The sequence below is a fragment of the Sebastes fasciatus genome, chromosome 11, assembly GCF_043250625.1.
Source record: "Sebastes fasciatus isolate fSebFas1 chromosome 11, fSebFas1.pri, whole genome shotgun sequence".
Taxonomy (NCBI): Eukaryota; Metazoa; Chordata; class Actinopteri; order Perciformes; family Sebastidae; genus Sebastes; species Sebastes fasciatus.
The window spans coordinates 15066879-15093336 of record NC_133805.1 but is presented as its reverse complement, the minus strand read 5'-3'; the positions used below and the strand labels follow the sequence as shown (position 1 = coordinate 15093336).

The 26458-nt window shown below is 42.8% G+C and overlaps 1 protein-coding gene across 1 annotated transcript in view; it reads right to left on the bottom strand.

Moving 5' to 3' along the window:
* Positions 1-15825: 15825 nt before the first annotated feature.
* Positions 15826-26458, bottom strand: part of LOC141777047 (semaphorin-6B-like) — a 33402-nt gene continuing 22769 nt past the window's right edge. Inside the window, exons 12-17 of the mRNA XM_074650978.1 lie at positions 26037-26186; positions 25695-25871; positions 23960-24100; positions 23050-23127; positions 21076-21137; positions 15826-19703 (exon numbers count right to left, since the gene is read on the bottom strand). Coding sequence (XP_074507079.1) covers positions 18682-19703; positions 21076-21137; positions 23050-23127; positions 23960-24100; positions 25695-25871; positions 26037-26186 — 1630 coding nt within the window. The 3' untranslated portion in view covers positions 15826-18681. The remainder of the gene's footprint in view (positions 19704-21075; positions 21138-23049; positions 23128-23959; positions 24101-25694; positions 25872-26036; positions 26187-26458) is intronic.

Here is a 26458-nt window from a genome sequence, read left to right as displayed (position 1 = left end):
TACGTAACCGCCGTGCAGCTCGGTTAGACAGCAGAGGAAGGAGAGAGTGAGGGAGGGAGGGAGGGAGTGGGAGGAGGGCTTCGGCATGGCTCGTATGTGGCAGACATTTTGTTGCCCGATGATAAAGTAAGAGGTGAAAGAAGAGGCGAGGAAGAAGAAGACGAGCTTAGAGCTGGAGAAGGATTTTGGGAAGGTTGCCACCGGCAGTATAACGGGATGAGGGAGCAGATGAGGGGGGGAGAAATGATACATAAATGGACGGATATTTACATCATAGACTGTGTGACAACAAGCAGAGCTGCACAAGGAGGCGAAATAGCCCACTTTGCCTCGAGTCTTTTCAAGTACAGAAAAAGCAGCACAGTGGTTTAAACCGACGGCCCTGTGGAGCCGCTGACAGACAGAAATGATCTCTCTGCAGAGAAGCATTATGAGATATTTCCAGTTCACACCTGCTGGGATTATTTTACGCTGTCTGAGATAAAATGCACTGCAGAAGGGTATCTTTTTGAAAAAGAAAAAAAAGCAACCCAGTCGACTCTCTTTGATTACTGTGCATGAGAAAATGTGGGATGCAGCGAGGTACGGCTACAGCAGGTTAAGAGTGACACTTGTTCCTGTTACCTTGAACAGTCACATTGTGCTAACCCTGTCTCACGGGAAGACGTATAAATAGCACGACATTACGACAACATTCCACGCGTCATGACGACGCCGTTTGCGTGTCATTTGTACGCCACGCAACAAAACTACGGTAGCATCCGCACGCAGATAAGTTTAGGCAACAAAACCACTTATGGTACATGTCCACAGGGGCGTTTTTTATCACGAGGGATCGCCTCACTTTCCAACATTGGACGCTTCATGGGCTGCCCCTAGACACGGGGCACTCTGCACCTGATTGGACGATCGTTTTCCCTCGTTGGCTGTTGCTCCCAGCTTTCAAACCTGAACCAACATGGCGGCTCGTTTGGAAACTTCCTTCTCTTATATCACGATAACAGTTCACCGAAATGTGTTTCTGAAAACATTTGATGCAAGAAATAAGCCGTGCAGTTGCTGAATCTGTCTTTATTTTGGATCGACAACGGTTAGTTTAAAAGTTTCTCGGGAGTTTCCACAGACGGCGAGTCGCATCAGATGCCTGTGATTCGCATAAAGTAGCCTAGACCTCAACTTTATGCAAATGAGGAGCAACCAATGTGACAGCCCATCTGTCTAATCACGCCGCCACGCTACCAGAATGCATTGCACGGCTGTTTACATAATGACTGAATGGGAAGCGTGGAAAGGACAGAGGCTAGGGACAGGTATCCATAGTTAGGATTAGGAACAACGTCATGGTTGGGCTTAAAATAAGTACGTAAACTAAGTAAAATACGTACGGTAACAACGGAACATAATTACTGAAGACACGTCACAAACTTAACGTACAAAACAAAACACTGGCCTCAAACACCGGCTTCCTGGTTAAAAGTCCTGTGTTTGTTGGACCCATCCACCTCCTCTACCGCCATAAGCGCTCTTTCTCGCTTTTTAGTCTACGTCACTAGCTCCAAGCGTAGCATATTTACGCAGAAGCATTTACACTGCAGTCAGTACGGACTGCATGGCGTACAAATGACGCCAAAAGCAAGAAAGGGCTTCTTATAGCACGCTAAATGTCTTGCGCATTATCGTGGCATTCATACACCTTTTCCTGCGAACACACGGACATCATCTAGATGTAGAGAACCGGTCACATACAGTATGTTTGCGATGAATCCGTGCTCGTCGCCCGCTGTTTGAATGTCAGGCGAGCGAGCATTTTGTTGTTGTGCAGAAGGTCTTTGTTGTTAGGAACGGCATAAGGTTTCTCCTGACTCCGATCAAAGCCAGCGTAGCCTTGTGACTCCCCGGGGTTGAATTTAAAGGCCTCGCTCACATCAAAGAGTCTTTGTAGGGATGAGGGACCAACTGTAACTGATTGGCTGCACATGGTTTCAGTGGGGCCCCATGGCCAATCTCTCTGCCTCAGCAGCACCAACTCCTCACATTCCAGCCTCTCTTCTCATGCGCCACACTTTTCATTTATATGTGATCAGGGGTAATTTAAGATACATCTATCGTGCAGTTCATGATTAACCACATTATGCCTTTTATTTCATAATTTGTTCTAATTTGTTCCAATTTGTACATAATTTGTTGTAATTTGTACATCACGCCACAAAAAGGCAAAACACATGCACGCACACATGTACTGGACTGTGCCAGTCAATTTGCTGGGATTATTTCAGGCCATCCACAGAGCCGTAATCCCTCATTCGATTAATCTCCCTGTTTTCTCCTCTCTGGAGGCACCATTAATCCCTCTTCCCCCCTCTCTGCAGCCACAGCTCTGTAATCTGGAGCTGTGAGCTCTGCTGCGTCACTAGGTCAGTGTGTCATTTATAGAGTCACAATGTACTCATCCTCCTCCACTCAACTCCACTTTACATCCTCATCCTATCTCCGTCTTTCCTATTCCTCTTTCCCTGTTCTGTTTTTTATCTTCCCAGTTCCTGTTACCGCTCTACACTGTACCACATCTGTTTCTTTTTTTGCTCTCAGTTTCTGCTTATCAGTTTCATTTATCATACACTGTACAAGTTTGATAAGGCTTGCAGAATAAATAGAATATGAGTTCAATCTCAGGTCGTTAGGTACAGATTTATTTCACTGAGCACTCACACTACTCCAATTTACACATGCATTACAGGAGGAGAACAGACTTATAGTGTCCTTGGCCTTGCCTTACACTTTACACCGCTGGAAATGAGCTATTGTGAAGGCTTATGCCATTTATCACATGAAAAGAACCAATTGCCCTCTGGGGACCAAAATAAAGTTGAGATTGATTTAAAATTTTTGATTTATACATAAAAAATCATCGACACCTGTTTTGGAGGTCGAACACAACCTGCACTGAAGTAAAATCTGAATTTAGCTCACAGTGAAAGAGGTAGACAGAATGCAAATCATTTTCATATCAGTTAATATTTTTTAAAGTATATCTTTAACCTGAACCCAACCCTTAGCCACTGAACGGCAGTTAAATGAGGATTTTCTGGGGTTAAAAAGGCACTGAAAACTAATTTCTCAATTAGATTCTTCTACCCTTTTTCCACAAAAAATTAGCGCATATATGCAGGTTTTTTTAAATACGGGAAAATCTGCTAAAATAGGTGACAGACTCCTTTCCCATTGCCAGTAGACACATATGCCTTTCAGGGTTTTTTTCTGGTGTCACGAACGTGCTGGAAAACAGGGATAGTAAACAGTAGAAATGTTACGGTGGTTTAATCTTTTTACTAATTCAGTATCTCTTTCAAATTCTCAGAGAGTTGGTGATTGTTGGAACAGTGGAAAGACTAACAAAGACGGTTTTTGATGAGTTTTATTTTGTTTCTGTCGAGTTTGACTGTTTTTACGATGATCAGCGAGGTAAAATTACTGTTTCTGTCAATGGAGTCTGGTGGCTTTGGAGGAGCACATATCACGGCTGTTTCTTTTCACATCTCACTTAATGAATTAAGGGTTTATTTTGACCAAACCAGAGTTAGTGATTGTTGGAAAAGTGGAAACACTATCAAATATGGTTTTGAGTTTGAGTTTTATTTTGCTTCTGTCGAGTTTGAATGAAGTGTGTTTTGATGATAAGCTAGGTAAAATTACTGTTGTCTGAATGGAGTCTGGTGACTTTGAGGAGAGCGTATTAATTGTAAATTTTGTACGTTAATAAATTATAATAATCATCCAAATCCCTGTTGATTATATTTATTAGATATTCACTTCAACGCGCCAGAAAAGGAGTGAAAATTAGCGTGTCCCTCTTGTTGTCATGTTTCCATCACTGCAGATCGGAGCTGTAGCCGACAAATACCTGTGACTACTGCAGAGTCATTTGTCATGCAAAATGAATGCTGATTGAAACCTTTCCCAAAAGACAAAAGACAAATGTTTGTGGGTGAACAATTTGCATTATTTTTCATAAGAAATTTCTGCATTTCTGTTTTTTTCTGTGTTCTTCTCACTGGTTTGAGGTGGGCGGGACACATACTTATACTCATACTTCCGTGGAACAATCAGCATTCGGAAATATTTGGAATGAGTTCTGATGACAGTTGGTGGATTGTTTGGTTACTGTCACTCAAATGTGATCAAACCACACCTTTAGGTTTTATTTATGAAGACTTTAACACTTCAGAACTCAGCTAAGCTCCTTTATCTAAATGTTTCCTTAAGTATTATTACCAAATTGAGTCATGCATGTTTATTGTTAATTCAAAATACATAAGATTTAGTGCCACGTTTTCAGAGGCTTTAAGTTGAAGTTTGACTCTACAGTATATAAACAGATCCACACTAACTGCATGAACTCTGACAGAGTAAAACATGTTTACAGACCATCTCAGTTTATTTATAATGTATATAATATTTTATGGCGGGCAGCAAATGCCTGCCTTCTGCAAACAATTACATGGACTCCTCAAATCTGCACAGTGTAACCACAGCGTTTTACTACAACCTGAACATTTCTGTTCAAGGGCACTCAAAGTACTGAACAGGGGAAGTATATGGTATGGTATGGAAGTATATGGTTCTTCTCCATTTGCCCTGTACAAATAGTCACATGATTCAAACTATCAACCCTCTAATCAGGAGCCCACTTCTCTAAACCTCCACCACCGCACACCACCCTATATGGCTTCCAACATGTTGCACGTCTATATGGAAATGTTCTTCATGGCTGTTTGAGTCTGTAAGCGACACACACACACCTATGTTTACATTTCTATAGTATGTCCAGACTTGTCTTGACAAACACAATCAGCAGCAAATCTCTCCCTCTCTCTGTCACTCACTGTCTCCCTCTCCTTTTTCCCCACCCTCCTACATCTCTTGTTGCTTTGTTCCTCCCAAAGCAGGTTCAACATCCACGCCCACAGACGCTTGAATAGAGGGAGGTGTTGACACATTCACTGATCATTCATACTCTAATTTAGGTAATAGATTATCCAAACAAAAGGCAGTCATGGTTGATCAAAATGTGAACCGGTTCATGATCATACATCACACGACACTGGGTTTATAAATACATGTTTGACAAACTGTGTCTGTGTCAACAGTCACATATAGATATCTGACGCAAGCAGTGTAAAGACGTGGTGAGAGCTGAAGAAGGTTGCCAACAGCAAACGGGCTGCGTTTATCTCCAGCGTGGATCAATGTGCTTTGCCATGTGAACATGACCCAGTTACCCCCCAGTGAGTGTGAGTGCACAAATACGCGCGTACACCACATACATGCAATCGTACATGGATCAACATGCGATATCTCCATCTGCAGTACATAAGGTCGGCAAGGTGGAGAACGTTATTCCAGAGTCCTGCACCCTTTTCCTCCACTCGCTTCCGCCTTGTACCACCTTGCTTCCTACATCTTTGGCCTGATGGCTTACATCTGTTGTGCACCATCCGCCAGGCACTGCTGGACACCTATCCAACACCCCGAACTCGCTGCTCTTCATCCTCCCATATTCCCTCACATCCTCTATTTCCTTTCATTTTCATGCAGAGCTCATTTTTATGTGCAATCCTCTAACTGCCTCAAATTATGTCATCAGGGAAGAATGGAATAATCCCTTTGTGTTGAGGAATTCACGTCCATACACGATACGTCATATATAATCACTGAAAGAAAGTGCACATTTGTCTTTCATTGTGCAGCTCTTTTTGCAGGTTTCTGAACAGGTTTATCACCCATATTTTTGGCCTTCTACTCTAGCACCATCTGTTCACCACACAGCGCATCCACGTAATTCACCTCAGATTTACCGAGATAAACACCCTGCATTGGAAAACCAGGCATGGGTGAGATGTGGTTATTCAGTTCATATATAACCGCCCAGATGACTCATGGCAGCCAGCACAAACAGAGACATCTAGTGTTGGGATTATGGTGCGACAGGCTGGGCTTATGTAATACTTGGAGTTTGCTCTTTAGCATGCATGGACTGCACAGACAAGTTACAAGCTAAGTGTTTTATGGAGTTCAAAAACAGCAGACGAATGCAATAATTGTTGTCTATGACCTCCGACACACACACACACACACACTGTTTTAAAAGATTGTGCTCCCAAAGCAAAATGCACAGTTGTCACACTTGACTGCCCCCTCCAAATGTGCAAGTGCCCGATCACAGATTGACAACCCCCCACAAACATTATGCAACACCGGAGCATTATGTAATCTCAGTCATCACAACAAAAAAGTTGGACCAGATCATTGAAAGTCGGGCTGGTGAACAGATCCATATGGTGGCTTGCTGATTCATCGAACTTGACTGGCGTCTGTAAAAAAAAAAGAAAAGAAAAGAGAAAAAATTGCAAGCTGTCTTTGTTCAGCTGATGTGTGTGTTCTGATTAGGGAGGATGCTTCAGTGTCATCAATGAAGTGGAAGGCTGTGTTGTTTTTTCAGATTGGTGGAGGTAATAATAAGGGAGAAACTGTGAAAGTCTGCATTGCGTCACAGCAGGGAGCAGAGGAAGAAGAGGGAGAAGAGAGGAGACAGGAGGGGGAGAGCAGGGGGCACAGTGAGGGGAGAGTGGGGTATGTCTTCACTGACCTAGTTACAGCGATGGAAACCCCCCTCCCTTACCCACCACCACCACCACCCTGCCTCACTACTGACGTGTAAAGGGCACTTTCAAACAGTACCAGACAGACAGGAATGAATGCAGGAAAAGGAGATGGAGCGGTTGGACAGACAGGCAGGGCAGGGGGGCAGACGAGAGTCAAGACAAAAATGAGACTAGCAGACAAATATATCCACAATGATATACCAGATCCGGGTAGATCTAGGAAATATCTCTGTGAAAACAGGATGAGCCTAAAGGGATTTAAAGCAAATTAATGATAACAACAGGCCCGCATCTGAAATACGGAACCCCCTTCATATCCTGTGTATTATTAGATTTATGCCTTTATTTTTCAGAGGATAACATCTTTGAAGAATAAAGCAGCTTTTAATAAAATCAGAGCGTCGCTAAGAAGGCAATAAACTGCAGAAATACACGCAGTAATTCCTAATAAACAGGATGCAATGTAATATTCCCGCTGCTTTTCTTGGAGCTTGTTGTAGAAATCAGAATTTTCAAGGGCCATTGCAATATAAGATGTGTTACTTGGATTAAACCTGCAGTAGGCAGTATATTTTTGGCATCATTGGAAAAAAAGAATTCCATAATAACCTTTCAGCATATTATAATTCAAGTGTTCTGAGAGATAACTAGACTTCTGCACCTCCTCATGGCTCTGTTTTCAGACTTTAAAAAAATCTAACACGTGACGGGAGACTTTTGCCAATCACAGGTAATTTCAGAGAGACAGCGTTCCTATTGGCTGTGCTCCGGCTGGTGGGCAGTGCTTGGTATTTCCTCAACTGATCTCAACATGGCTGTTACAGTTAAACAGTACACTACAAGATGTTTCTGAAAACATTTGAGGTGCGAAATAGGCATTACAGTAACAGAATATTGATTCATATTTGATCAGCACTGCCTAGTCCGACCGTTTGTGAGTGATTGACAGCTGCTCAGAGACGGCAGGCTCCAGCTCGGCTCTGATTGGTTGTTTTCCTCCGGTCTGTGAAATCTTGCAGATGCCATTAAGAGCACTGGAGGACACAGAGGCACATGATTTATTTTCACATTACCTGTCTCATGCACCACTGTCAGGATATAAAAAAAACTTTTTTTAATCATATTTACTCCATTTCTACCCACTGCAGCTTTAACAGGCAAACATACTACATTAATTACGAATATTTCTCTTAATAAAGCCACTGCTCCTCCAGGTAACACGCTCATTTACACACCTGAGCGTCAGTCTTTTCCCTAATAGGATGACTGTTTCAAACATTTCAGTTCAGAGGCTGCAGTCTAACGGAGCGAGCCGACTCCTTTGGCTCAAAAGGGCACGCCAAAACTTTCCTTTAACCAAACTGTATCCACCAAAAATAGATTTAACTGTATGAAACAACAAGGAAAATGGCAACTTCATACTCCAAACTTTCTGCTCTGTCATCTGTTTTAGTGTCGTGTATTCTCAACTGTTCCGTCAAGCCCATCCAAAACTTTTTCCTGATCACATTTTCAGATTTCCATTCCCCCCCACCCCCCTCCACCTTTCAGTCGGTTTCTTTCCGTCAGTGTTTTCCTTCCCTTTTTGAATGAACTTTCTGCTCTGCATTTCTGTATTATGTTGCTGTGTCCTCGTCTTTTAGTGACGAAGAAGACCGAGGCTGATATTCTTCTTATCTCTGCACTTTGCTCACCTGGGTAACCTCCTGTGAAAACACTGGGCTGGTGTAGTTAGAGTTGTTGTTGAGAATTGACAAAACCTTGAACTGATTTTGGTCCGTCAAGACTGGTTGAAAAGCACTTGATGCTTTTATTCCCGTTTTAACCTTGATTACTAAAGAACCATTCAAAGAAAGGATGAACTCTAAACCTCCAATATGAATCCTCTCCTCAACCAAAACAGTCCTCTTCTTACTCTCTCTAACATCTAACAAGCTGTCCTTCTGTGCTAAACATCTAAGGCCACCACACAGAGACGACCATTGTATGCAATGTTGCCAGGAGGCACAATCAGTAATACTACTTTAAATGTCCTTTTCATCTTCTCAACAACTCTTTTTTTCACAGCCATGACCTCATCTAAACTGAAGGCTTCATTTGCCCGTTGTTATCTGCACTTGAATATGAGCTCAGTGTTGGATTTACGCTGTATAAAAGATTATGACGCAGACAATGATTCATCCGTGTAATCTTGTTAAAATCCGGTCAGGGTTCAAGACTACTGAGAACTAGCCATTTCAGTAAATGTTTCATCATCCAATTTCAACTCCTTTTCTCCTGATACAAAGTAAACATTGCTAATTCTGACATTGGCATCATGTTCGATCAATGCCCAGGATTTGTGTCATGAATACACACCCTCCTCCACCATAAACAAGTGAATCAACCCCAACAAGACAAACAAGCAAATAGCTGCTGTGAGACATAGTTACTGTAAGCAGAAACACAAGCGAAAACAACAACAACTGCGTGGCTCCATTTCTAATTAAATGCCCATTAAGGTGGCCGTCATTGTGCGGCGTCTGGCTTGTGTGGCGGCCAGATCGGCCTGCGTCCAAGCGAGAGAGAAGCCTGCAGATGATTTCTCAGTCTGTTTCAATTAATCAAAATCAAAAGCTTCTTTCATAAACAGAGGTTTAAGCCAGAGGCCTGTGGCGGTTTGATTGCGTCTGCCAGTTGTTGACAAGCTTAACAGAAATTACAGGCTATTTTTTGCTTTACAGTGACAATGGAAAATAATGTAGAAGGAAAAACAATTTTCCCAATCACGGCTAACACCAAGCAAAAACCTCATTACATTCAAGGTTTGTTGTCACATGTCATTTTTTGGGGGGGGAGAGGAGGGGGGGGGTTCATGTTGCTGAAATGTCTCATCTTTTCAACCCACAGAACAAAAACATTGACCCACTTCTCTTTAAAGTCTCGCTGCTGAATGTCGAGCTCTAAATCGATTGCGCAAGGACAAGATTTATTTTGTAATTTCCTTTGCCAGTCTGGCGTTGCTCTTGACCTCCCTATCTCAACTCCATCACAGTGTGTGACCTTGTTTTTCCTCTGCAACACTTGGGCTGCAGGTTCAAAAGTGCAAATGATTAAAAACCCAATACGGATACCAGTATATGGTGTGACGAGGTAAGTGCAGAAATACAAAACAGATATTACTTAATTCATTATGATTACCAGGTACTGCAAAGGAACACAGTTTGTTTCAGTTTCATATCACTCACATACAGTAACTGCATACTCATTTCCGATGTAAGTGGAGCAGACAAACGTCACTGTGAGACTACGAGAAACTGTGTCTGTGGTCTGCTAGCATATGAGCAGTTGCCTATATACCTCATGGTACACTTACGCCACAGAGAGTGATTAAAATATATCGAGGAAATGATGCAGACGTAGCAGAGCTTCACACCAATCTTCACACGAGCTCAGTTGCTGGTGCAGCTACCTTTAAAATCAATTCAATAAGGTTTCTGTAGCAGGAGAACAGCTCATTTGGTGAGTTTTGTTTTTTATTGGATCATTGTGACCATCAACACTAAGCTGATGTTTGTGTGTTTTTCTGTCTTCCACTGATTTTAACTATAGTATACGTGCGTATGAAATAATGAGACAACAGACTTGAAACATGACTTGCAAAAACTTGTGAGCATCGCTACTTTTTAGTTCATGAAAGTATAATTTGTATACTTTAACTTATAGTACTTAGCCAATGATTTATGTATTTCATAAAGAGACTTGCTCCTTTTGCTATTTGACTTGATGTTGTTCTCACATATGCCTCTACGGGGAACAGAAACTTGCTGAATTGAAGTAAATTCATATCAAAACCTCCTTTTACAAACTCTCAAACACTTCAATAGGCTGCTCTATCAAACAGTAAGCACAACTACAAGCCAATTATTCTTTTCTGTAGGCCTATAAGGCAAGAATACTTAATTATAATTGTCTTAAGTATATCTTGATCAAAAGATTAAGTAGGTAGGCCTTTAAGCCAATTATACTTAGAGCTTTCTGTGTGCTTGTCAGTATAAGCCAAGTATACTTAAGTATACTTTTGTTAAGTATATCTCTGACGAGTACATAAAAAGTAAAATGAAAGTATACTCTCTTATTTTAAGTTCAAAAGAAGTATACTATTAGCACACTTTTTGTAAGAGAGTTCTTCCGTATAAAAGGAAGTCATTCGTGGTATGATGAGTAACTGCTTCACTGCTTCAAAGCAGCGTTGCTTGTGTTAATGAACTGTTGCACATGCCATATACAATTAAATGATAGCTTTACATAAGACTCCCATGCTCATATGGACATTGAAACACTTGTTGGTTGCTGTGATCATTCATCTTGTCCAAACTGGCCATGAGGAGATCCTTTCTTATAAGGCACTAAGTCCACAGTCCTCCCTTAGTGCAAAAAAGGACCTTAACTTTGGTCAAATCTAATATCCTCTAATTTCTCACACTCATTTTGTGAGTCTAATTTTGGATCTGAAGACTACAAGTTTGATAATGAAAGAAATCTGGGCTGGATGAGAAAGACGTGAGCTCACCAGACATCTGTAGCTCCTCATCTCTGCTTGGGGCTCGCAGCTCAAAGCTACATTAGCCACTACTAGCACAACACACCTGAATCTGTGATGGAATTGTCAGTGTTCAAGTTGCATTGTGGGTAATGTAGGCACCAGGTTCTCTTCAATTTTGGATCTTTATGTCCACCGTGAGCTCGACATTGTTATAGCAGTGTGATGCTAAACCGGTACTCTTTTTGGAAGAACAATTACAGCAAGCAAAAACTATTTCAATGTGCTTATGGTCATGTGAGTGGCCTACTCTAAAGGAACAGTGTGTAATATTTTGAGGGATCTATTAGCAAAAATTGAATATAATATTCATAACTATGTTTTCATTAGTGTATAATCACTTGAAAGTAATAATCTTGTTTTTTGATTTAGCTTAGAATGAGTCCTTCGTATCTACCAGCCCGTTCTCATTACCATGGCGTCAAATACTGAGGCTTTGTCACAGCCGTCGGCGTTCGCACAAGGCGACCCTTAGCGCCGGTATGAAACGCATCGGGTGTTCCATTAACTACAATGTAAACCCATCCGCTGCAACAGTAAATGCTCCGGGAAAGCGTGCCGGGAGATTGGTGATTTAGTTTAAAGAGCAAAAAGACACTCACCGGGTGGGTGGGAGTTGGATGTGTTCAACAAACACATGGCTTTCATCCAGGAGACCGCTGTTCGTGTCCCGTGCGTCACGTTACAATCAGCTGTTCGTTTGTGTCCCGTCACAATATTCAGTGTCATTTTCACTGTTCAAACGTAGTAGCTTTAAGCCCAACCATGTAGTTCTTTCCTAAACCTAAGTGGTTTTGTTGCCTAATCCTAAAGTGACGCCAAGGGGCGTGACAAAGCGGTGGTATGTGAGGAGTTGAGATGAGAACGTGTTGTATCTATTTAGGGAGACGGAACAGACAAACCAAACACTGGCTCTAAAGAGAGACTTCCACATTTTGACATTACCTGAAGGCCACAATAGTTCTACGTCACACTTGTGAAACTGCGGTAACGTGAGCTGCAGAGTGCAAAACGGTGTTACCGCCAGCCGTCTTCTGACTTCCGTTGCTCCTAAAGTAGTGTTATGATGATGGCCTCTGAGCGAGCGTTACCGCGGTTTTGCACTCGGCGGCTCACGTTACTGCAGTCTTGGAAAGAAGAGTGTGCAGAGGGTTATTCAGCTGCAACCACACCACTAGAACACACCACCAAATCCTACACACTGAACCGTTGAGACTGTTTTAAGACTTGACAAAATGTGACCCTATCCTCTGATAAAGCTCACGTAAGCTGTATTGAATAACCATAACAGTTTATGTAGGTGTCTTTTTGGAGTTGCATCTCAGTTTTTACTGCTTCACTAAACTAACAGATTATTTATCTTCTTACAGATAAGTATGTGCGGCAACACCACCACCATCACCGACCCTATTTGCAAAGTGGAAACCCTTCAGGGTGTGGCTTACAGTGCTGTGTTTCTCCTGGGTTTCCTCGTCAACGCTGCTGCTCTGCGTGTCTTCATTGCCAAACGGCACACCTGGACAGACACCCACATCTACACGCTCAACCTGGCTTTAGCCGACTCTGCCCTCATCCTCTTCCTGCCCTTTAGGGTCTATGATGGCTTCTTCTGCCTACCCAAGACTATCTTATGTACTGTCCTTATAAGCACACATTACATCAACATGTACGCCAGCATCATGACCACCACGGCCATCAGTGTCCAGCGCTACATAGTTATAAGGTTCCCACTGCAGGCCAGATCATGGAGGAAGAAGAAACAGACAGCTTTTGCTGTGTGTTTGGTCATTTGGGGACTTCTTCTGACAGTATGTTTTATATACAGTAAGGATAATTACCCCAAAAAACTCTGGACCTGTTATGAAAGATGTAAAGATGGCCCACTTCGTGTTCAATTTGTTGTCATCCTGGTATTTCTAGGCTTCCTCGCTCCACTGCTCATCGTTCTCTTCTGTTCTAGTCGCATCATCTGTATTCTGTCAAAGGGGGATGACAAGTCGGAGGAAAAGAAAAGCACCATTGGCATCGTAACAGCAAACATGATTGTGTTCATTGTCTGCTACACACCGATCCATATTGCCTTTGTTGTCAACTACTTTTACGTACCACCTGTAAACTGGCAATTTGAATACTTACCACCACACATGTATTTACTCGTAGCTGAATGGATCGCCTCCACAAACTGCTGTTTTGATTCCATCAGCTATTATTTTCTATTGAAACAGTTTTATTCATAAGTGAGTGCAGTACACGTATTTATGTATCACTCTTTTAGACTGCACTATGTAAAATAAATGACATTGTTAAAGCGGTACTCCACCTATCTTACACATCAAGTTCAGTTCACTGGTTATAGTACTACGTAGCTTGTATAATGAGCCTCTGGGGGGAAAATGACCCTGGTGATGTCATCAGGGTTGGCTTGGGCTTGAGACTTAACACTTTTTACATAATAGCAACAAAACCACTTAGTTGCAACATGGTTGGGCTTAAAATTACTTTGTTTTTACATTGCAAATGTGACTGGACGCCGTGAAATGGGACGCAAACAAAAAGCTGATTGTAAAGTGAAAGTGAAATGTAACGCACGGGACACAAACAGCGGTCTCCTGAATGAAAGCCTTGTGTTTATTGTTCCCATCCACCTCCCCTCCCACCCGCCCTGAGTGTCTCTTAAGCTCTTTAAACTACGTCACCACAGCACTTTCCCTGAGCGTTTACTGTTGCCGCGGATGGCTTTACGTTGTAGTTAATGAAAAGGCCGCCGCATCTCCTAAGGGGGCCTTGTGCGATGGTATCGAACACCGACAGCTGTGACAAAGCGTCGGTTTTTGACACCCTGGGAATGAGAACGGGCTGGGTGTGGGAGTGGGCATTTAGAAGGCAGGGAGGGTCATATGAAAGATGCTTTTGAGTTGCATTATGGGAATTGTAGGATGGAGCTTGGTACATTCTAGGGACTAAAAGTCGGGACATCGCGACCTCTGCTGCTTCGCTTTGGACCATTTACTAATATTATTCTGTTTCTTGTGAGTCCTCCCAGTTTTTGGAAGCGAAAGACAAAAACACTGGAGTACCACTTTAAATTTGCAGCACTATGGCTATAAATATCATTTGACATTTTTTGTGATTTATTCTAATGAAATGTAGGCTATGTAAAAATGAACTTTTCAGCTGTGGCTCCTCGGTTCCCAATTTGTTAATTGTACAGTTGATTTGTTAATATAGGTATTTTATTTAAAGTATTGTTAACTATATCATTATCAGTATGTACAGTGACAGTTGCTATATCCTGACAGTAGTGCATGAGACAGGTAATCTGAAAAAAATGTTGTGCCTCTGTGTCCTCCGGTGCTCCTAATGGCATCCGTAAGATTTCACAGACCGGAGGAAAACAACCAATCAGAGCCGAGCTGGAGCCTGTCGTCTCTGAGCAGCTGTCAATCACTGGCGAAAGTGATTGCCAAATGGTCAAACTAGGCAGTGCTGATCAAATACGAATCAATATTCTGTTACTGTAATGCCTATTTCTCACCTCAAATGTTTTCTGATACATCTTGTAGTGTACTGTTTAGCTGTAAAATGAGAAAGTTTGTGACCCGGCAGCCATGTTGAAATCAGTTGAGCAAATACCAAGCACCGCCCACCATCCGGAGCAAACTTTCTAATTTTAAAGCCAAACAGTACACTACAAGATGTTTCTGAAAACATTTAATGCGTTTGATCAGAGTTCGCGAGTGATTGACAGCTGCCTCCGTTGAATGAACAGCCAATAGGAACCCTCTCTCTCTGAAATGACCTGTGATTGGCCAAAGTCTCCCATCAAGGCTGGATCTTTTAAGGGTCTGAAAACAGAGCCATGAGGAGGTGCAGAAGTCGAGTTTTCTCTCAGAACACTTGAATAACAATATGCTGAAAGGTTATCATGTAATTTTTGCCCAATGATGCCAAAAATATTCTGCCTACTGCAGCTTTAATCAGTTACATCTGGCTCGGCCTAAATCATCAAGTTACTGTATGAACTCTTCAGCTGCTTTAGGGATTTCCGTGGGTATGTGTGTGTGTTTTGGGGATATAAATACCTGTTATGTAACTCACTCAACCTTTAGTTGACCTTACTGCTCTCTGTATGTGATGTTCAAAGCATCATATCAAAGCAGAGAACGAGGGGCATTCTCATCTCTGGACCAGACGTCTCAACAAAACTACAGTCTGTGTCTGGCTCAGCAACACAGACAGATGGACGTCCAGTCAATGCACACAGGCACGCTTGGGAGTTCAAGCCTTTCACTCCCTCACAGAGGCCAGGTGAACGAAGGCCAGTGTCCAGCTCCCTCTGGTGGCGAGGAAAGTAAATGCATGAAAGAGTTTTCCCTCTGTTGTGAGGTTTCAAACTGCCAATCTGATGACAAACAAATGTCTCATTTATAGAAAATAAACTGCAATAATGACATACGCATTAGGCTGCTGTGAAGTAATAGAATTGCATTTGTAAATGTGTGTATATGCGTGGGCGTGCGTACAATGATATGCGTTCATTTCAATGAGTGCATTTGGAACCACACTCGACAACATTAGCAGTCAATTATATAATGCCATTTAATAGCAGTACTCCAAAGATCGATGGTTATTATAACAGCAGTATCTTAGCAACTGCAAAAAAAAAAACTCAGCAGGCATCAGTCAAATGAGAAGGCTCAGTTTCTGGCTGAGATCAGGCCTGCGACTCTACTCTAATAACAGGAAACAGCTGAACTCAGCAGTCAGCCAAAGTCACGTAAATACTGTACATACATCTTATTCACAGCATCGTCACCGAAGAGAAAAAAACCTCACACTTCAAACACAGTCCTGTCTCAGAAGAGCATGAACGATCCCCCTCAACACCGATACACTAGACCTTTCCGGGTGATTATTTACACTATTCACAAATGATACAGCTCCTTTTTCAAAAATGCAAAACGAAAAAGAGAAAAGTTTTTGTGCTTTTCCTTATTACTGCACAGTATAATGACAATAAACAAAAAAAAGTGAGTACATTCATTCACTCACGATGCTGACGAGTATTTTCAAGATCCTCCAGTATGGCAGTTGACGGACAGACGATCACTAGAACAAGACGAAAAATGAGATAACGCAGTGTTCCCTCGCAGCGTTTTCGGTCCATTTGAAGGTGTGCTTATGAACTACTTCCATATAAATCATTATTATTACATATTCTGGATGGCGTCAGTGAATGCGTTACGGTACAATCATAAAGGGCATGACAAAGTGTCTCATTCTTACATATTTACAGTATATAAGTGTGACATGATAGTAGTTTATAAACAGACCCTCAAACACTGCTGGTAGCATCCAGACAGACAGACAGACAGACAGGGGGAGCTGAAACAAAATGATTTCAACAGTACAAGCCGACATCTAAATAAAAAAATAATATATAACATTCAGCATGTAAAGGTCGAAGGCATACATATCACAAGTATACTGCAATAAGTGGCAGTACACGCAGGTGCACCGCTGACTGAAATGGTCTTCATGGCACTTTAAAACAAGTTTTTTTGCTTCAGTAATCAGGCATCAGTAAATCATTCATGGTTTTGGCACACAGATGTAAAAAAAATGGTGATTTCAATCTTGATATAAAAACAAGATTTTCATACATTAACAGCTATAATGACATGATACATGTTTGTTTTTGTTTGCAAGCTAGTGCCTGATATTTTTTTTTTTGGAGTTACATGATCATTTTTATCTAAATTAAAGTTTACTATGTACAGATAAACCATATATTGCTGCTCGCCACGAGGTCAGAGCAAAAACCAGCGTTCATTTGCTCACTGACTGACTGGGGCCGAGCGCCTAAATCAAGTCATCTGGTCAGTTGTAACAAATTCTCGGCGTCGTTTTCATCAAGTCTTACTTGCTTTTTGCTTCCGTCTTCTTTATCTTGTCACTTATTTTATGACTCCCATCTCCTCGCTAACACGCTCGCACCGTGTTGTGTTGATCTAAACGCCGACTGGACACTTTGATGGGCTGAATATATGGTCCCATTTGCCTGCTGGGAACATTTCCATTACCCCTATTGGCTTTGAGTTAGGCCAGAGGTTTCAATCATCGCCACTGTAGCTGTCACTAAGTTCTGTATCACGTCTGTGGGACCTTGACCCACTGTTGGCTTGAGGGGAAGTTTTGCCCAATAAAACCGGACTGTGTTCTATAATTCAGCATTAATGAATGTGTGTGTGTGTGTGCGTGTGTGTGTGTGTGTAAAAACCCTAAGGCGACAGTGAAGGACAAGGCGTTCAGATATTGCAGTGCATTCACTTTAAATCCTCTAAAACACCTCTCCTTTCCGTCCAGCTCTGACACAAGTCAATCCAAGTGTTTCGGTTGCAATCTCCCCAGATGTCCTCGTGGAATTATTGGTCATTAAAGAGTACATGGGAGGCAAACGAATAGAGCGATGGGCGGCAGAGATGCCGTCATTACAGAGAGCATGCGGTTGGCAGAAATAGTGCTGACATTTCAGTCCTGCACTCTGCTCTCCAAAGACGTGAGTTATGGTCCCGTATCCCTGTGGTGCAGGTTAGAGGCATTTGGCACACACGCGTCGTGCTTCTCGTACACATAGAATACTAAATACCCTCCGTCACCTGTACAAAAAAACATGTCTGCATCTACTGCGTGTGTGTGAAGCCAAGAGGAAGAGAGAGAAGGATTTCCTCATCATCCATTAGATTTGTGTTTACAGTCAGAATGACTTCAGTTTTTTTGTCTGATGAGTCGCCTGCAGCTTTTAGGTTGCTCAGATTTTCGCAATTTCACTTCAAGTACCTAGTTGGCAATCAGACCAACAGGTAATATAGAGGAGAACAGATGGGTGGCAGCCTTGTTAATGTTATCCAAGAGGGAATAAGCATCCCACTCCTGTAGCAGTATTTGACTGCAGCCTCAGTTAATCTGCACAGAGAAGGCAGCCTCTAAGTGCCATGTCCATCTTTGTCTCCGTCGTCTCTGCCCTCCTGTTCTGCTGTCTTTCTTTCTTTCTTTCGTTCTTTCTTTCCTTCCCCTCCATCCTTTCTCCTCCCTCATCCCGCTGAGTAGCAGGAGAGAGAGGCAACTCTGCAATGCAGACACAGCAACAACCTCAGTCCATCTGACCAATTAGTGTGAGCCAGGATATGAGTGGCAGACCCAGCAGCCAGTCATACAGAGAGACTCGTCATGGGGTGAAAGGGGGGGGGGGGAGGGATTGCCTGAGAGACTGACAGAGGAGATCAGAGGGGCTGAATGACAAATAAAGATGTAGGAAAAAGAGAAGGGAAGGGAGAGGGGGATGGACAGAATGAGGGGAAAAGAGAGATCTGTGTAAATAAAACAGAGAGAGCTCTGGACATGGAAAAGCTCCCGTCCACTTCATTTCCTCAAGAGTCACTGGCCAGTCTGAGTCCTGTCACTGCAGTTCTTCTTACTCATCAGCTGGCTGAGATCCACCAGCTCGCCCAGCTCCCCTCGCTCCAGGGCCCCTCTCAGCAGAGCCCTGCTCAGCGCGGGGTTGTGTTGGTGTTGGTGTTGGTGTTGGTGATGGTGTTGTTGTTGCTGGGACACGTACCCCTGGCCACTGGGGGCGGGCATGGAGGGTGGAGGCATGGGGACGGGGACCATGCCGTGGCTGCTAAGGATGTATCCTTCCGGGGCTGGCCAGCGCAAGGGCAGCGGCTCGCCGTACTCCATGGGGGCGCTGGGTGCTGAGACCACCCTCCGACGCTCGGGGGAGTCCTGGGGGGTCATGGGGTACACGTATTCTCCCGCAGACTTCCGGAGAGGGGCTTTGGGCGTCCCCTTCATTCCTTTTTCTTGCTTGCTCAGGCAGACATAGTGCTGGCGTGGCGTGTCATTCCCTCGGCCCTCCCCGCCATGTCTCCCAACTACCCCCTGCTGGAAGAGTCTTGTGGTCAGGTAAACGGAGGGAGGGATGCGGCAGGGTGAACCCAGACCCACGGAGCCTCCCCCCAGGTACGTCTGGCTGGTGTCCCACCCTCCGGAGTTGGAGTCGGACAGTCGCAGGCCTCTGCGTTTCTGCTGGGGCGTGTGCTCCGGGGTCGGCAGGAAACCCGGGTCGAGCTCTCCCGACTTCACCCAGCCGTTGGGCATGACGAACAGGGTCTCCCCGCCCTGTGTGCAGGGGCGCTCCCCGCCTCCCTGCCGCGTCACGCTGAGCACGGAGCCTCCCATCCCACCGCCGTTAGTCAGCAGGCCTCTCTCACGCCGCTGGATGGAGGACTGGGCGGCGTTGGCGTGGCGGCGGTTGGTGGGCTTGTGGGCCATGATCCAGCAGACGGCGAGGCCGGAGAGCGCCGCCCCGATGGTGAACGCGGACACTGCGGACGCCACGAGCAGGTTGAGGGAGACCAAGCTCTCCGGTTCAATCAGCAAACTCTGCTGCAGAATTCCTGAAGATTAAGAAAACACGATTATGAAGATGACATTTAGCAGAACATCCTCTCTCTCAATGTCTGTCCACAGGGTGCAGTGTTAAACTATCATTATTATTACACATACAGCCATTCTGCTACTTCTACTTAGTGCTTTTCCCCTCACAAGATATCATGTATCATAATAAATCAATAACTACAATAACACTCATAATTGGTGATCATGGGGTTCAGCATTATGATGATGGTGTTTAAAAGGAGCCTCTCTCCAGTCTGGCCTTGGGGCTCCACAGGCTCCAGGTTCGGAGAGGCCTGCACTTGTCATCAGCACAGCTCCGACCACAGCAGCTGAGTCTCCTTTTCTCCTCTCTCCTCTCCTCACACTTTCCATCCTGCAGCCCGGTCAGTGAGTCTCTCCTCTCCTCTCCAGCATACCATTACCTCAGTGTTTCCACCCAGCTCTAATCACTCCCATCTGCAGACACAGCAGCACATGCCTGTCCCTGGCTCGGCCTCTGCTGCGCTTTCACTGAGTCCGTCAGGTCCGCAGCCTGGCATCACTGACTTCTACCGCTATCAGTTTCTAAGTGCAGGTTAAAAAACTAGAAGCCCATTCATCAGTTTTAAAACAAATGAGTGTGATGAGGGCTTGATATGTGCTCTTTTTCCGTTTGGAAATTCAGATCTAAGTGGAGTTTATGACTCTGAAACTGGCCTAAAACAGGCGGAACAGTTCAGAAAGAATCTGCTGGAGAGGAAATGCCTTTTTTTTTTGTTTCCACTGACTTTGTGAATTTCAGAGCAAGGTTCAAAGAGGCCCTCTCTGGCGCTGCTGCAGTGACATATGAGCCTCTCAACAGAAGTCACATCAGTGTTTTATGCTAAGCTATTTCCAGCTACCCTCGGTCGTTCCGCTCTCAGATGTTCAGCTTTGAGAGAACAAAGTCTGGTGACCAGGAGGATGTTGCACTTCCCATCCTGCAGTCTGGTGGTTTTGTCTACCAGCAGTTACACCTCTCACATCCTCCCTAATGAAACCGTCTCACGCTGGGAGCGTTTTGACCTGTAGGCAGTGTGTTTGAAACCAAAACCCCAGTTCGACTCCCACCTGATTCAGCTCTGAAAAAAGACACCCAAACGCTCAGTTGCTTATATCACAATTGAGTGGATCTTGCCGAGCTGCGGATGGAAATCACATTATACCTATAATTAAAATAAAATGTGCTAAATTAGAGAAATGGTCTCAAATATTCTCTCACTTGATAGTATCTGAACAAAATGTTCAGTGACAAGCAGATAGGTGTAATGAGGGATTGAACCACTAGGCGGAGCCTGCCCTCAGTCTGCTGTACGCAGCCACAAGCATCCATGTCATAGTGCTGCAACCTACCATCACAGTCTCCTAGATGGGAGGTAGTGTTTCCATATTCCACATCTTGTTGAAAAGGCAGCCTGCAGTCACAGAGAGATCAGCACATCAGAGACTTCAATATTTCTCTTTATATACAAACAGAATACAGTGGGAAACGTGCCGTTATAGTGTCCCACTATGTACAGTTATGTCATCTGTCATGGTTGAATGTTTACAGTCTAACATAACAGAAACAAATGAAGTTATATCTGATTTAAAATAACTCATCAATGTAAAAATAATGACACGTTTACATAGAAAATTGTACATTAATGGGGACATTTGTTGATAGTAATCAATCAAATTGATATGGCACATATCTATGTTTCATGCAGTGTAATGGGATACACTATTGATCCCATTATTGATTTTCTCTTTTTGCTTTCCGTCCCTCAGGGAGGTCAGAGGTCAGGGTCATCCATACAGATGATGATGATGGGAGCACGAAGTAGGGATTGCGATACTGGGTACAATGTTTGACTATGATACAGATACCATTAATCCTTCAGGATAATGCTAGTAATTCTTTTGAAGCTATTATTATTAGACGCTAAAGGTTGGTATTTAATACTGGATATCATGCTAAATCAAATACTATACACCAACACATCTTTACTGGCTTAATTAGCTTACAAAATTGTAATTTACATATTCATAACGTTTTTTTTAATCTACTACATTTAAAAATTATACAATTATTGTACAGCTTTACTTAAACATCCAGCCTAACATGAAACACAGACAGATGGAGGGTGTGTGCTGTGGTTCAGAGTCTGTTCATTGGCACTAACATGAACTGTTTAAGTGCAGATAGATCAGAATTGCATTATATTACTATGAGAGCATCAAACACATTAATGAGTACAAAAAGAAACATTTTACACTTCATTAATTTATACTGTTTAATATGTATGGACACCATATGTAGATCCAGTGTAGTGGCTTCTTTTAAGTAAATTTAAAATATTTACCAGAGCATGTTTGTTTTGAATTTTTCTTTACATAAATTATAATACTTATTATTTATCATTTTCTTCTTTATTGCAGGAACGTTTTATACAGTGACATCAAGTTTAAAAAAAATGGTCTCACTACACCATATGAAATGGCGACCATGGGGACTCACAGCATCACACATGAATGCATTTGGGCTCATTGGATCCACAAGAATCTCAGCTTTACAGTCATATCAAATTTATGCAATTCCAAGACCCCAAATATTCAGAAATATTCAAATACACCATTTTTAGAATAGGCGAAAATAACACATCTATACTACATGCATAAAGCTGCATGTTTTTTGCCCCAAACTGCATGTGATTAGCATAAAGTGGGCATGTCTGTAAAGGGGAGACTCGTGGGTACCCATAGAACCCATTTTCATTCACATATCTTGAAGTCAGAGGTCAAAGGACCCCTTTGAAAATGGCCATGCCTATTTTTTATGGGTGCTGAGATCAAATTTAGGTGTGCTTGAGCACCCTAAAAAGAGTCCTGCTTTATTGTATTGCCCAAAGTTTGATTTCAATTACTGAGCAACAAGTGTCGTCCACTTTATTTCTCTTTCTTTTGTTTTCTTACATGTGTAACTACTGTATGTTCATAATTCTCCTCAGGGGGCATTGAGGAATAAACAAAAAATCTAAAGTCAAGCTTGCAGATTCAGGAGCTTGAATCCACGTCTCTCAAACTACAAGAACATACTCCCATCATTTTTTTCTTTTCTTTAAGCATTTATTCTCCTTATTCTACGTGATAAAGTGAAGTACGTATTCAACATTAGCTTCCTTGCCACAAGAATGTTGTAACTTTGCCAGTAAAACTCTCAACACATAATAACTTGTCCTGAGTCTGCAGGCAGCAGGTCTGCAGAGGTAGGAAACTGTTCACAGGTTGGTTGGTGTGTGTGTGTGAGTGTGTGTGAGTGTGTGTGTACGTGTGTGTTGTCCTCACCGTGTGCCTGGTCTCAGGAAGGAGCAGGTGCTGCCTCTGGTCCAGCCACAGTACGGGTCCCTGGAGGCGAGACAACTCCTACACACCAATGAAAATAAAAAGTTAAGAAATGCTGAGTGCTGACCTGATTCTCACAGCGGACATTATTTACCATTTTAGCAGGAAACTCTCCCCGGGAAACTTAGAGAAAATCAAACCTGGGAACAAGTGTTACAGCTATGAATTTAGCAGGGAAGTTAGTTTACTTACTGTCTGTCTGGTTAACGGACTATTAGAACCCTAAAATATGACAAACTGTTTCTCCCAATGGACTCATGATACAGTATTTACGTGATATGTTTTGAAATGTAATATGCGGAACACTGTTCAAATCATAAATCCTCATCTGGTATTCATCTTCATACACAGCAGTCACACACATACTGAATCTGTTGCTACTTTCTTTCTTTATTTTCCTGTATCCAACTGTGATGTACGGCTGCTGTGGGAATCAGATTCACAGTGTGGGGGTTCTACTTCAAAAGATCCTCCCCATCTGTGCGGTAATAAACGAATGCCCTCTTGGTATTCATAATAAATCATCTATTTTATTACAACCTTAGATCAAGACGACGCTGAAGCCTCTTGTGTCGAGTTAAATATTATTTCCCAGGGATAAAATTCTCCCGAAATATACAAGCTAGCTGTAGTTTGACAAACACACATGCCATCTATCCCTCGCTGATTGAAACATTGGCATTATATTTTATTAAGACAACTGTACTAATAAGGAGTGAGGGACAAAACAAAAGTTGGCCAGTAAGTCGTACCTTGGCTAATGTCCATTACTACATTAAAACTGACCTCATTATCATTCAAAGAAATATTGAGTGGATGAAAAATACTCTCGAGGTGAGTGTGTGGCACTTACTTCATGCAGCGTGAGTGCAGGTGACAGCGAGACGTGGGCACTCGGACCAGACAGGAGGGGAAGGCCAGCAGCAGAGTGTGACTGGGCCGGTCCAACGACAGCGACAAGAGCTGACGAGCCTGAGGAGAGTCCTCGCCACACCTGGAGACAGCGAGACACAGGAGTGTGAAGACTGGAGGCAGAGGGTGAGGAGCCAGCAGAGGGAGGTCAGTGTACGCTTTTTGGCCTCAAGTCAAGTTGTGACAGGGTCAAAGGCCTTGTCAGCAGACTGTTTTATCTATTGGCCTGCCCAGAGGTGTGTGATGGGAAGAAATAAACTCACTTTGGTGTTTGCTGCCAGTGGATGAAGCCAAAATCTCTATTTTTCTGGTCGGGTCTTTCACAGTAATAAACAAGACAATAATCAAATCTAAGGTTTTATGCTGCTATAAAAGGTTGGATTACATCAAAACAGGAATAGTTTGTATAAATTATGATCAATTCAACAACAAACAAGGTGCCTATTTTCATCATTTCTTCACATAGATCTAAAACAGTTAGTTGATCGTATGTGACAGAGGTGTGGACTCGAGTCACAAATGTGATGACTTAAGACTCAAATTCACAAAATCAGAAAAAAACTTGACTTGGACTTAAACACCAATGACTCGTGACTTCACTCACACTTCAGCCTTTTGACTTGAAAATACTTGATACCTTCCCCAAAGCTTGAAGATGAAAAAGTATGTTATTTAAAAAGTGTGCCACGAATCAATTTACTTCCCTTCATTTCCTGAACGTTACAGCTATTAATTCCCAGCAAGTCGACACTTAATTCCCCCAGATCCACCTTGTTTAAACCAATCCAACAGCATCCAATCAAGTTGCAGGAGAAAACCATGAAGAGCTAACGTTACGTTACTGAGCGCCAGTTGGAAAAAATGAAACCAAAGATAATTTTGTCCGCGTACAAAAACTACCTGGTGGTCAACAAAAAACAAATTGCAGTATGCAAAACATGCAGGTTGAATATTAGACGTAGAAGCAAATGGCATTACATTTGGTGAAGAGCGCATTATGACTTGTTTAGGACTCGAAACTCCAAAGCTTAGGACTTGAGAGTTGTCAGTCTTGACTTGGGACTTGAGTGCAAAGATTGAGACTTACTTGTGACTTGCAAAACAATGACTTGTTCTCACCTCTGGTATGTTGGTTGACAGGGATCTATTTATATCTAGATCATTTTTCAAGCTCAAACTCCACATATTCTCAGGTTCCAGCCTCTCAAATGTGCACATTTGTATACGCTTTTCTTTGGATCTTTTGGTTTTGGACTGTTGTTCGGATCATACAAACAATTTGAATAATAACCTTGGACTTTATAAGGGACAGTTATTGGACAAAATTGTTATTATATTAATGTGTGAATAATTGTCACATTAAGAATAAAGATAAGAATGATTCACAGTTGCGAACCTGAAATCAAACTCTTTAACTATATATGTGAATATAACTGTAATAGATATGGTCAAATAAGCAACTGAGTAGTCTTTTACTCTAAGCTGCACTTCAAACATGTTAAAATCAAATAAATCAAATAAGTGTAATTGAAGACAGTTCTTGGCTGAACTATCGCTGCTGCTCTCCAGTTCTCAAACAGAGGCAGGCAGCGGGAGACTTGATCTAATTGGAGCAACATGTCAAAATGTATAACTTAATAGAGATCAAGGACAAATATGTCTCGACTCCTACTCACTTCTCCGGGTTGAATCCTTCCACCTCCTCCAGAAACACGCTGCCGTGGGAGACAGCATCTCCGCTGGAGATCATTAGAAACTTCAGGATGGTTCCTCGGGTAGAGCCCAGGAACAGGACCGTGCGGTTCTTGTGGGGACCAGCTTCAGTGTCCACCACCATGGATGTCAGCTGGTACCTAGACGCATAGATAGTGAAAACACATGTTTTTTCAAAGTCAATCAATACAAAACACATTTTCTATCCTTCCTACAAGATATGATGCATATTTTCAGATTCATGCTTCCCATTTTCATGCCATAAAAAGTTCTGCATGGGCGCTATCAAACAAGTGAGTCAGTACCGTCCCATAGTCTTGACTACCCAGGGTCTGTGCCCCAGCAGTGGAACGGTCTCGTCCATCAGTGGGTGGGTCTTCACGAAGTTCAACACCTCATCCGGCAGCGTGGTAGAGGAGCTAAATCTGGATCCCTGCACTGCACATCCCCCTGGTCTGCAGGCAGAGAAACAGTCAGAAAAGTGAGAGATAGATAGGAAAGAGAGCGATTGAAGTCCAGAGAGAGCAAGAAGAAAAGAGCCAGAGGAGTTCTTTTAGCGGCTGCTGGAGGCCTTATTAGAATATTTGCTGAATAGTAGTGAAGTTGCAGTGTGATTGACAGTTGGAGCTTATAGCAGGGGAGTAAGTAGACTATATATGTGAGACAGATGCTCAGTAAAGCAGCACTGCAGTATTTTGCCAAAGAACAGCTCACATAACACTTTGCA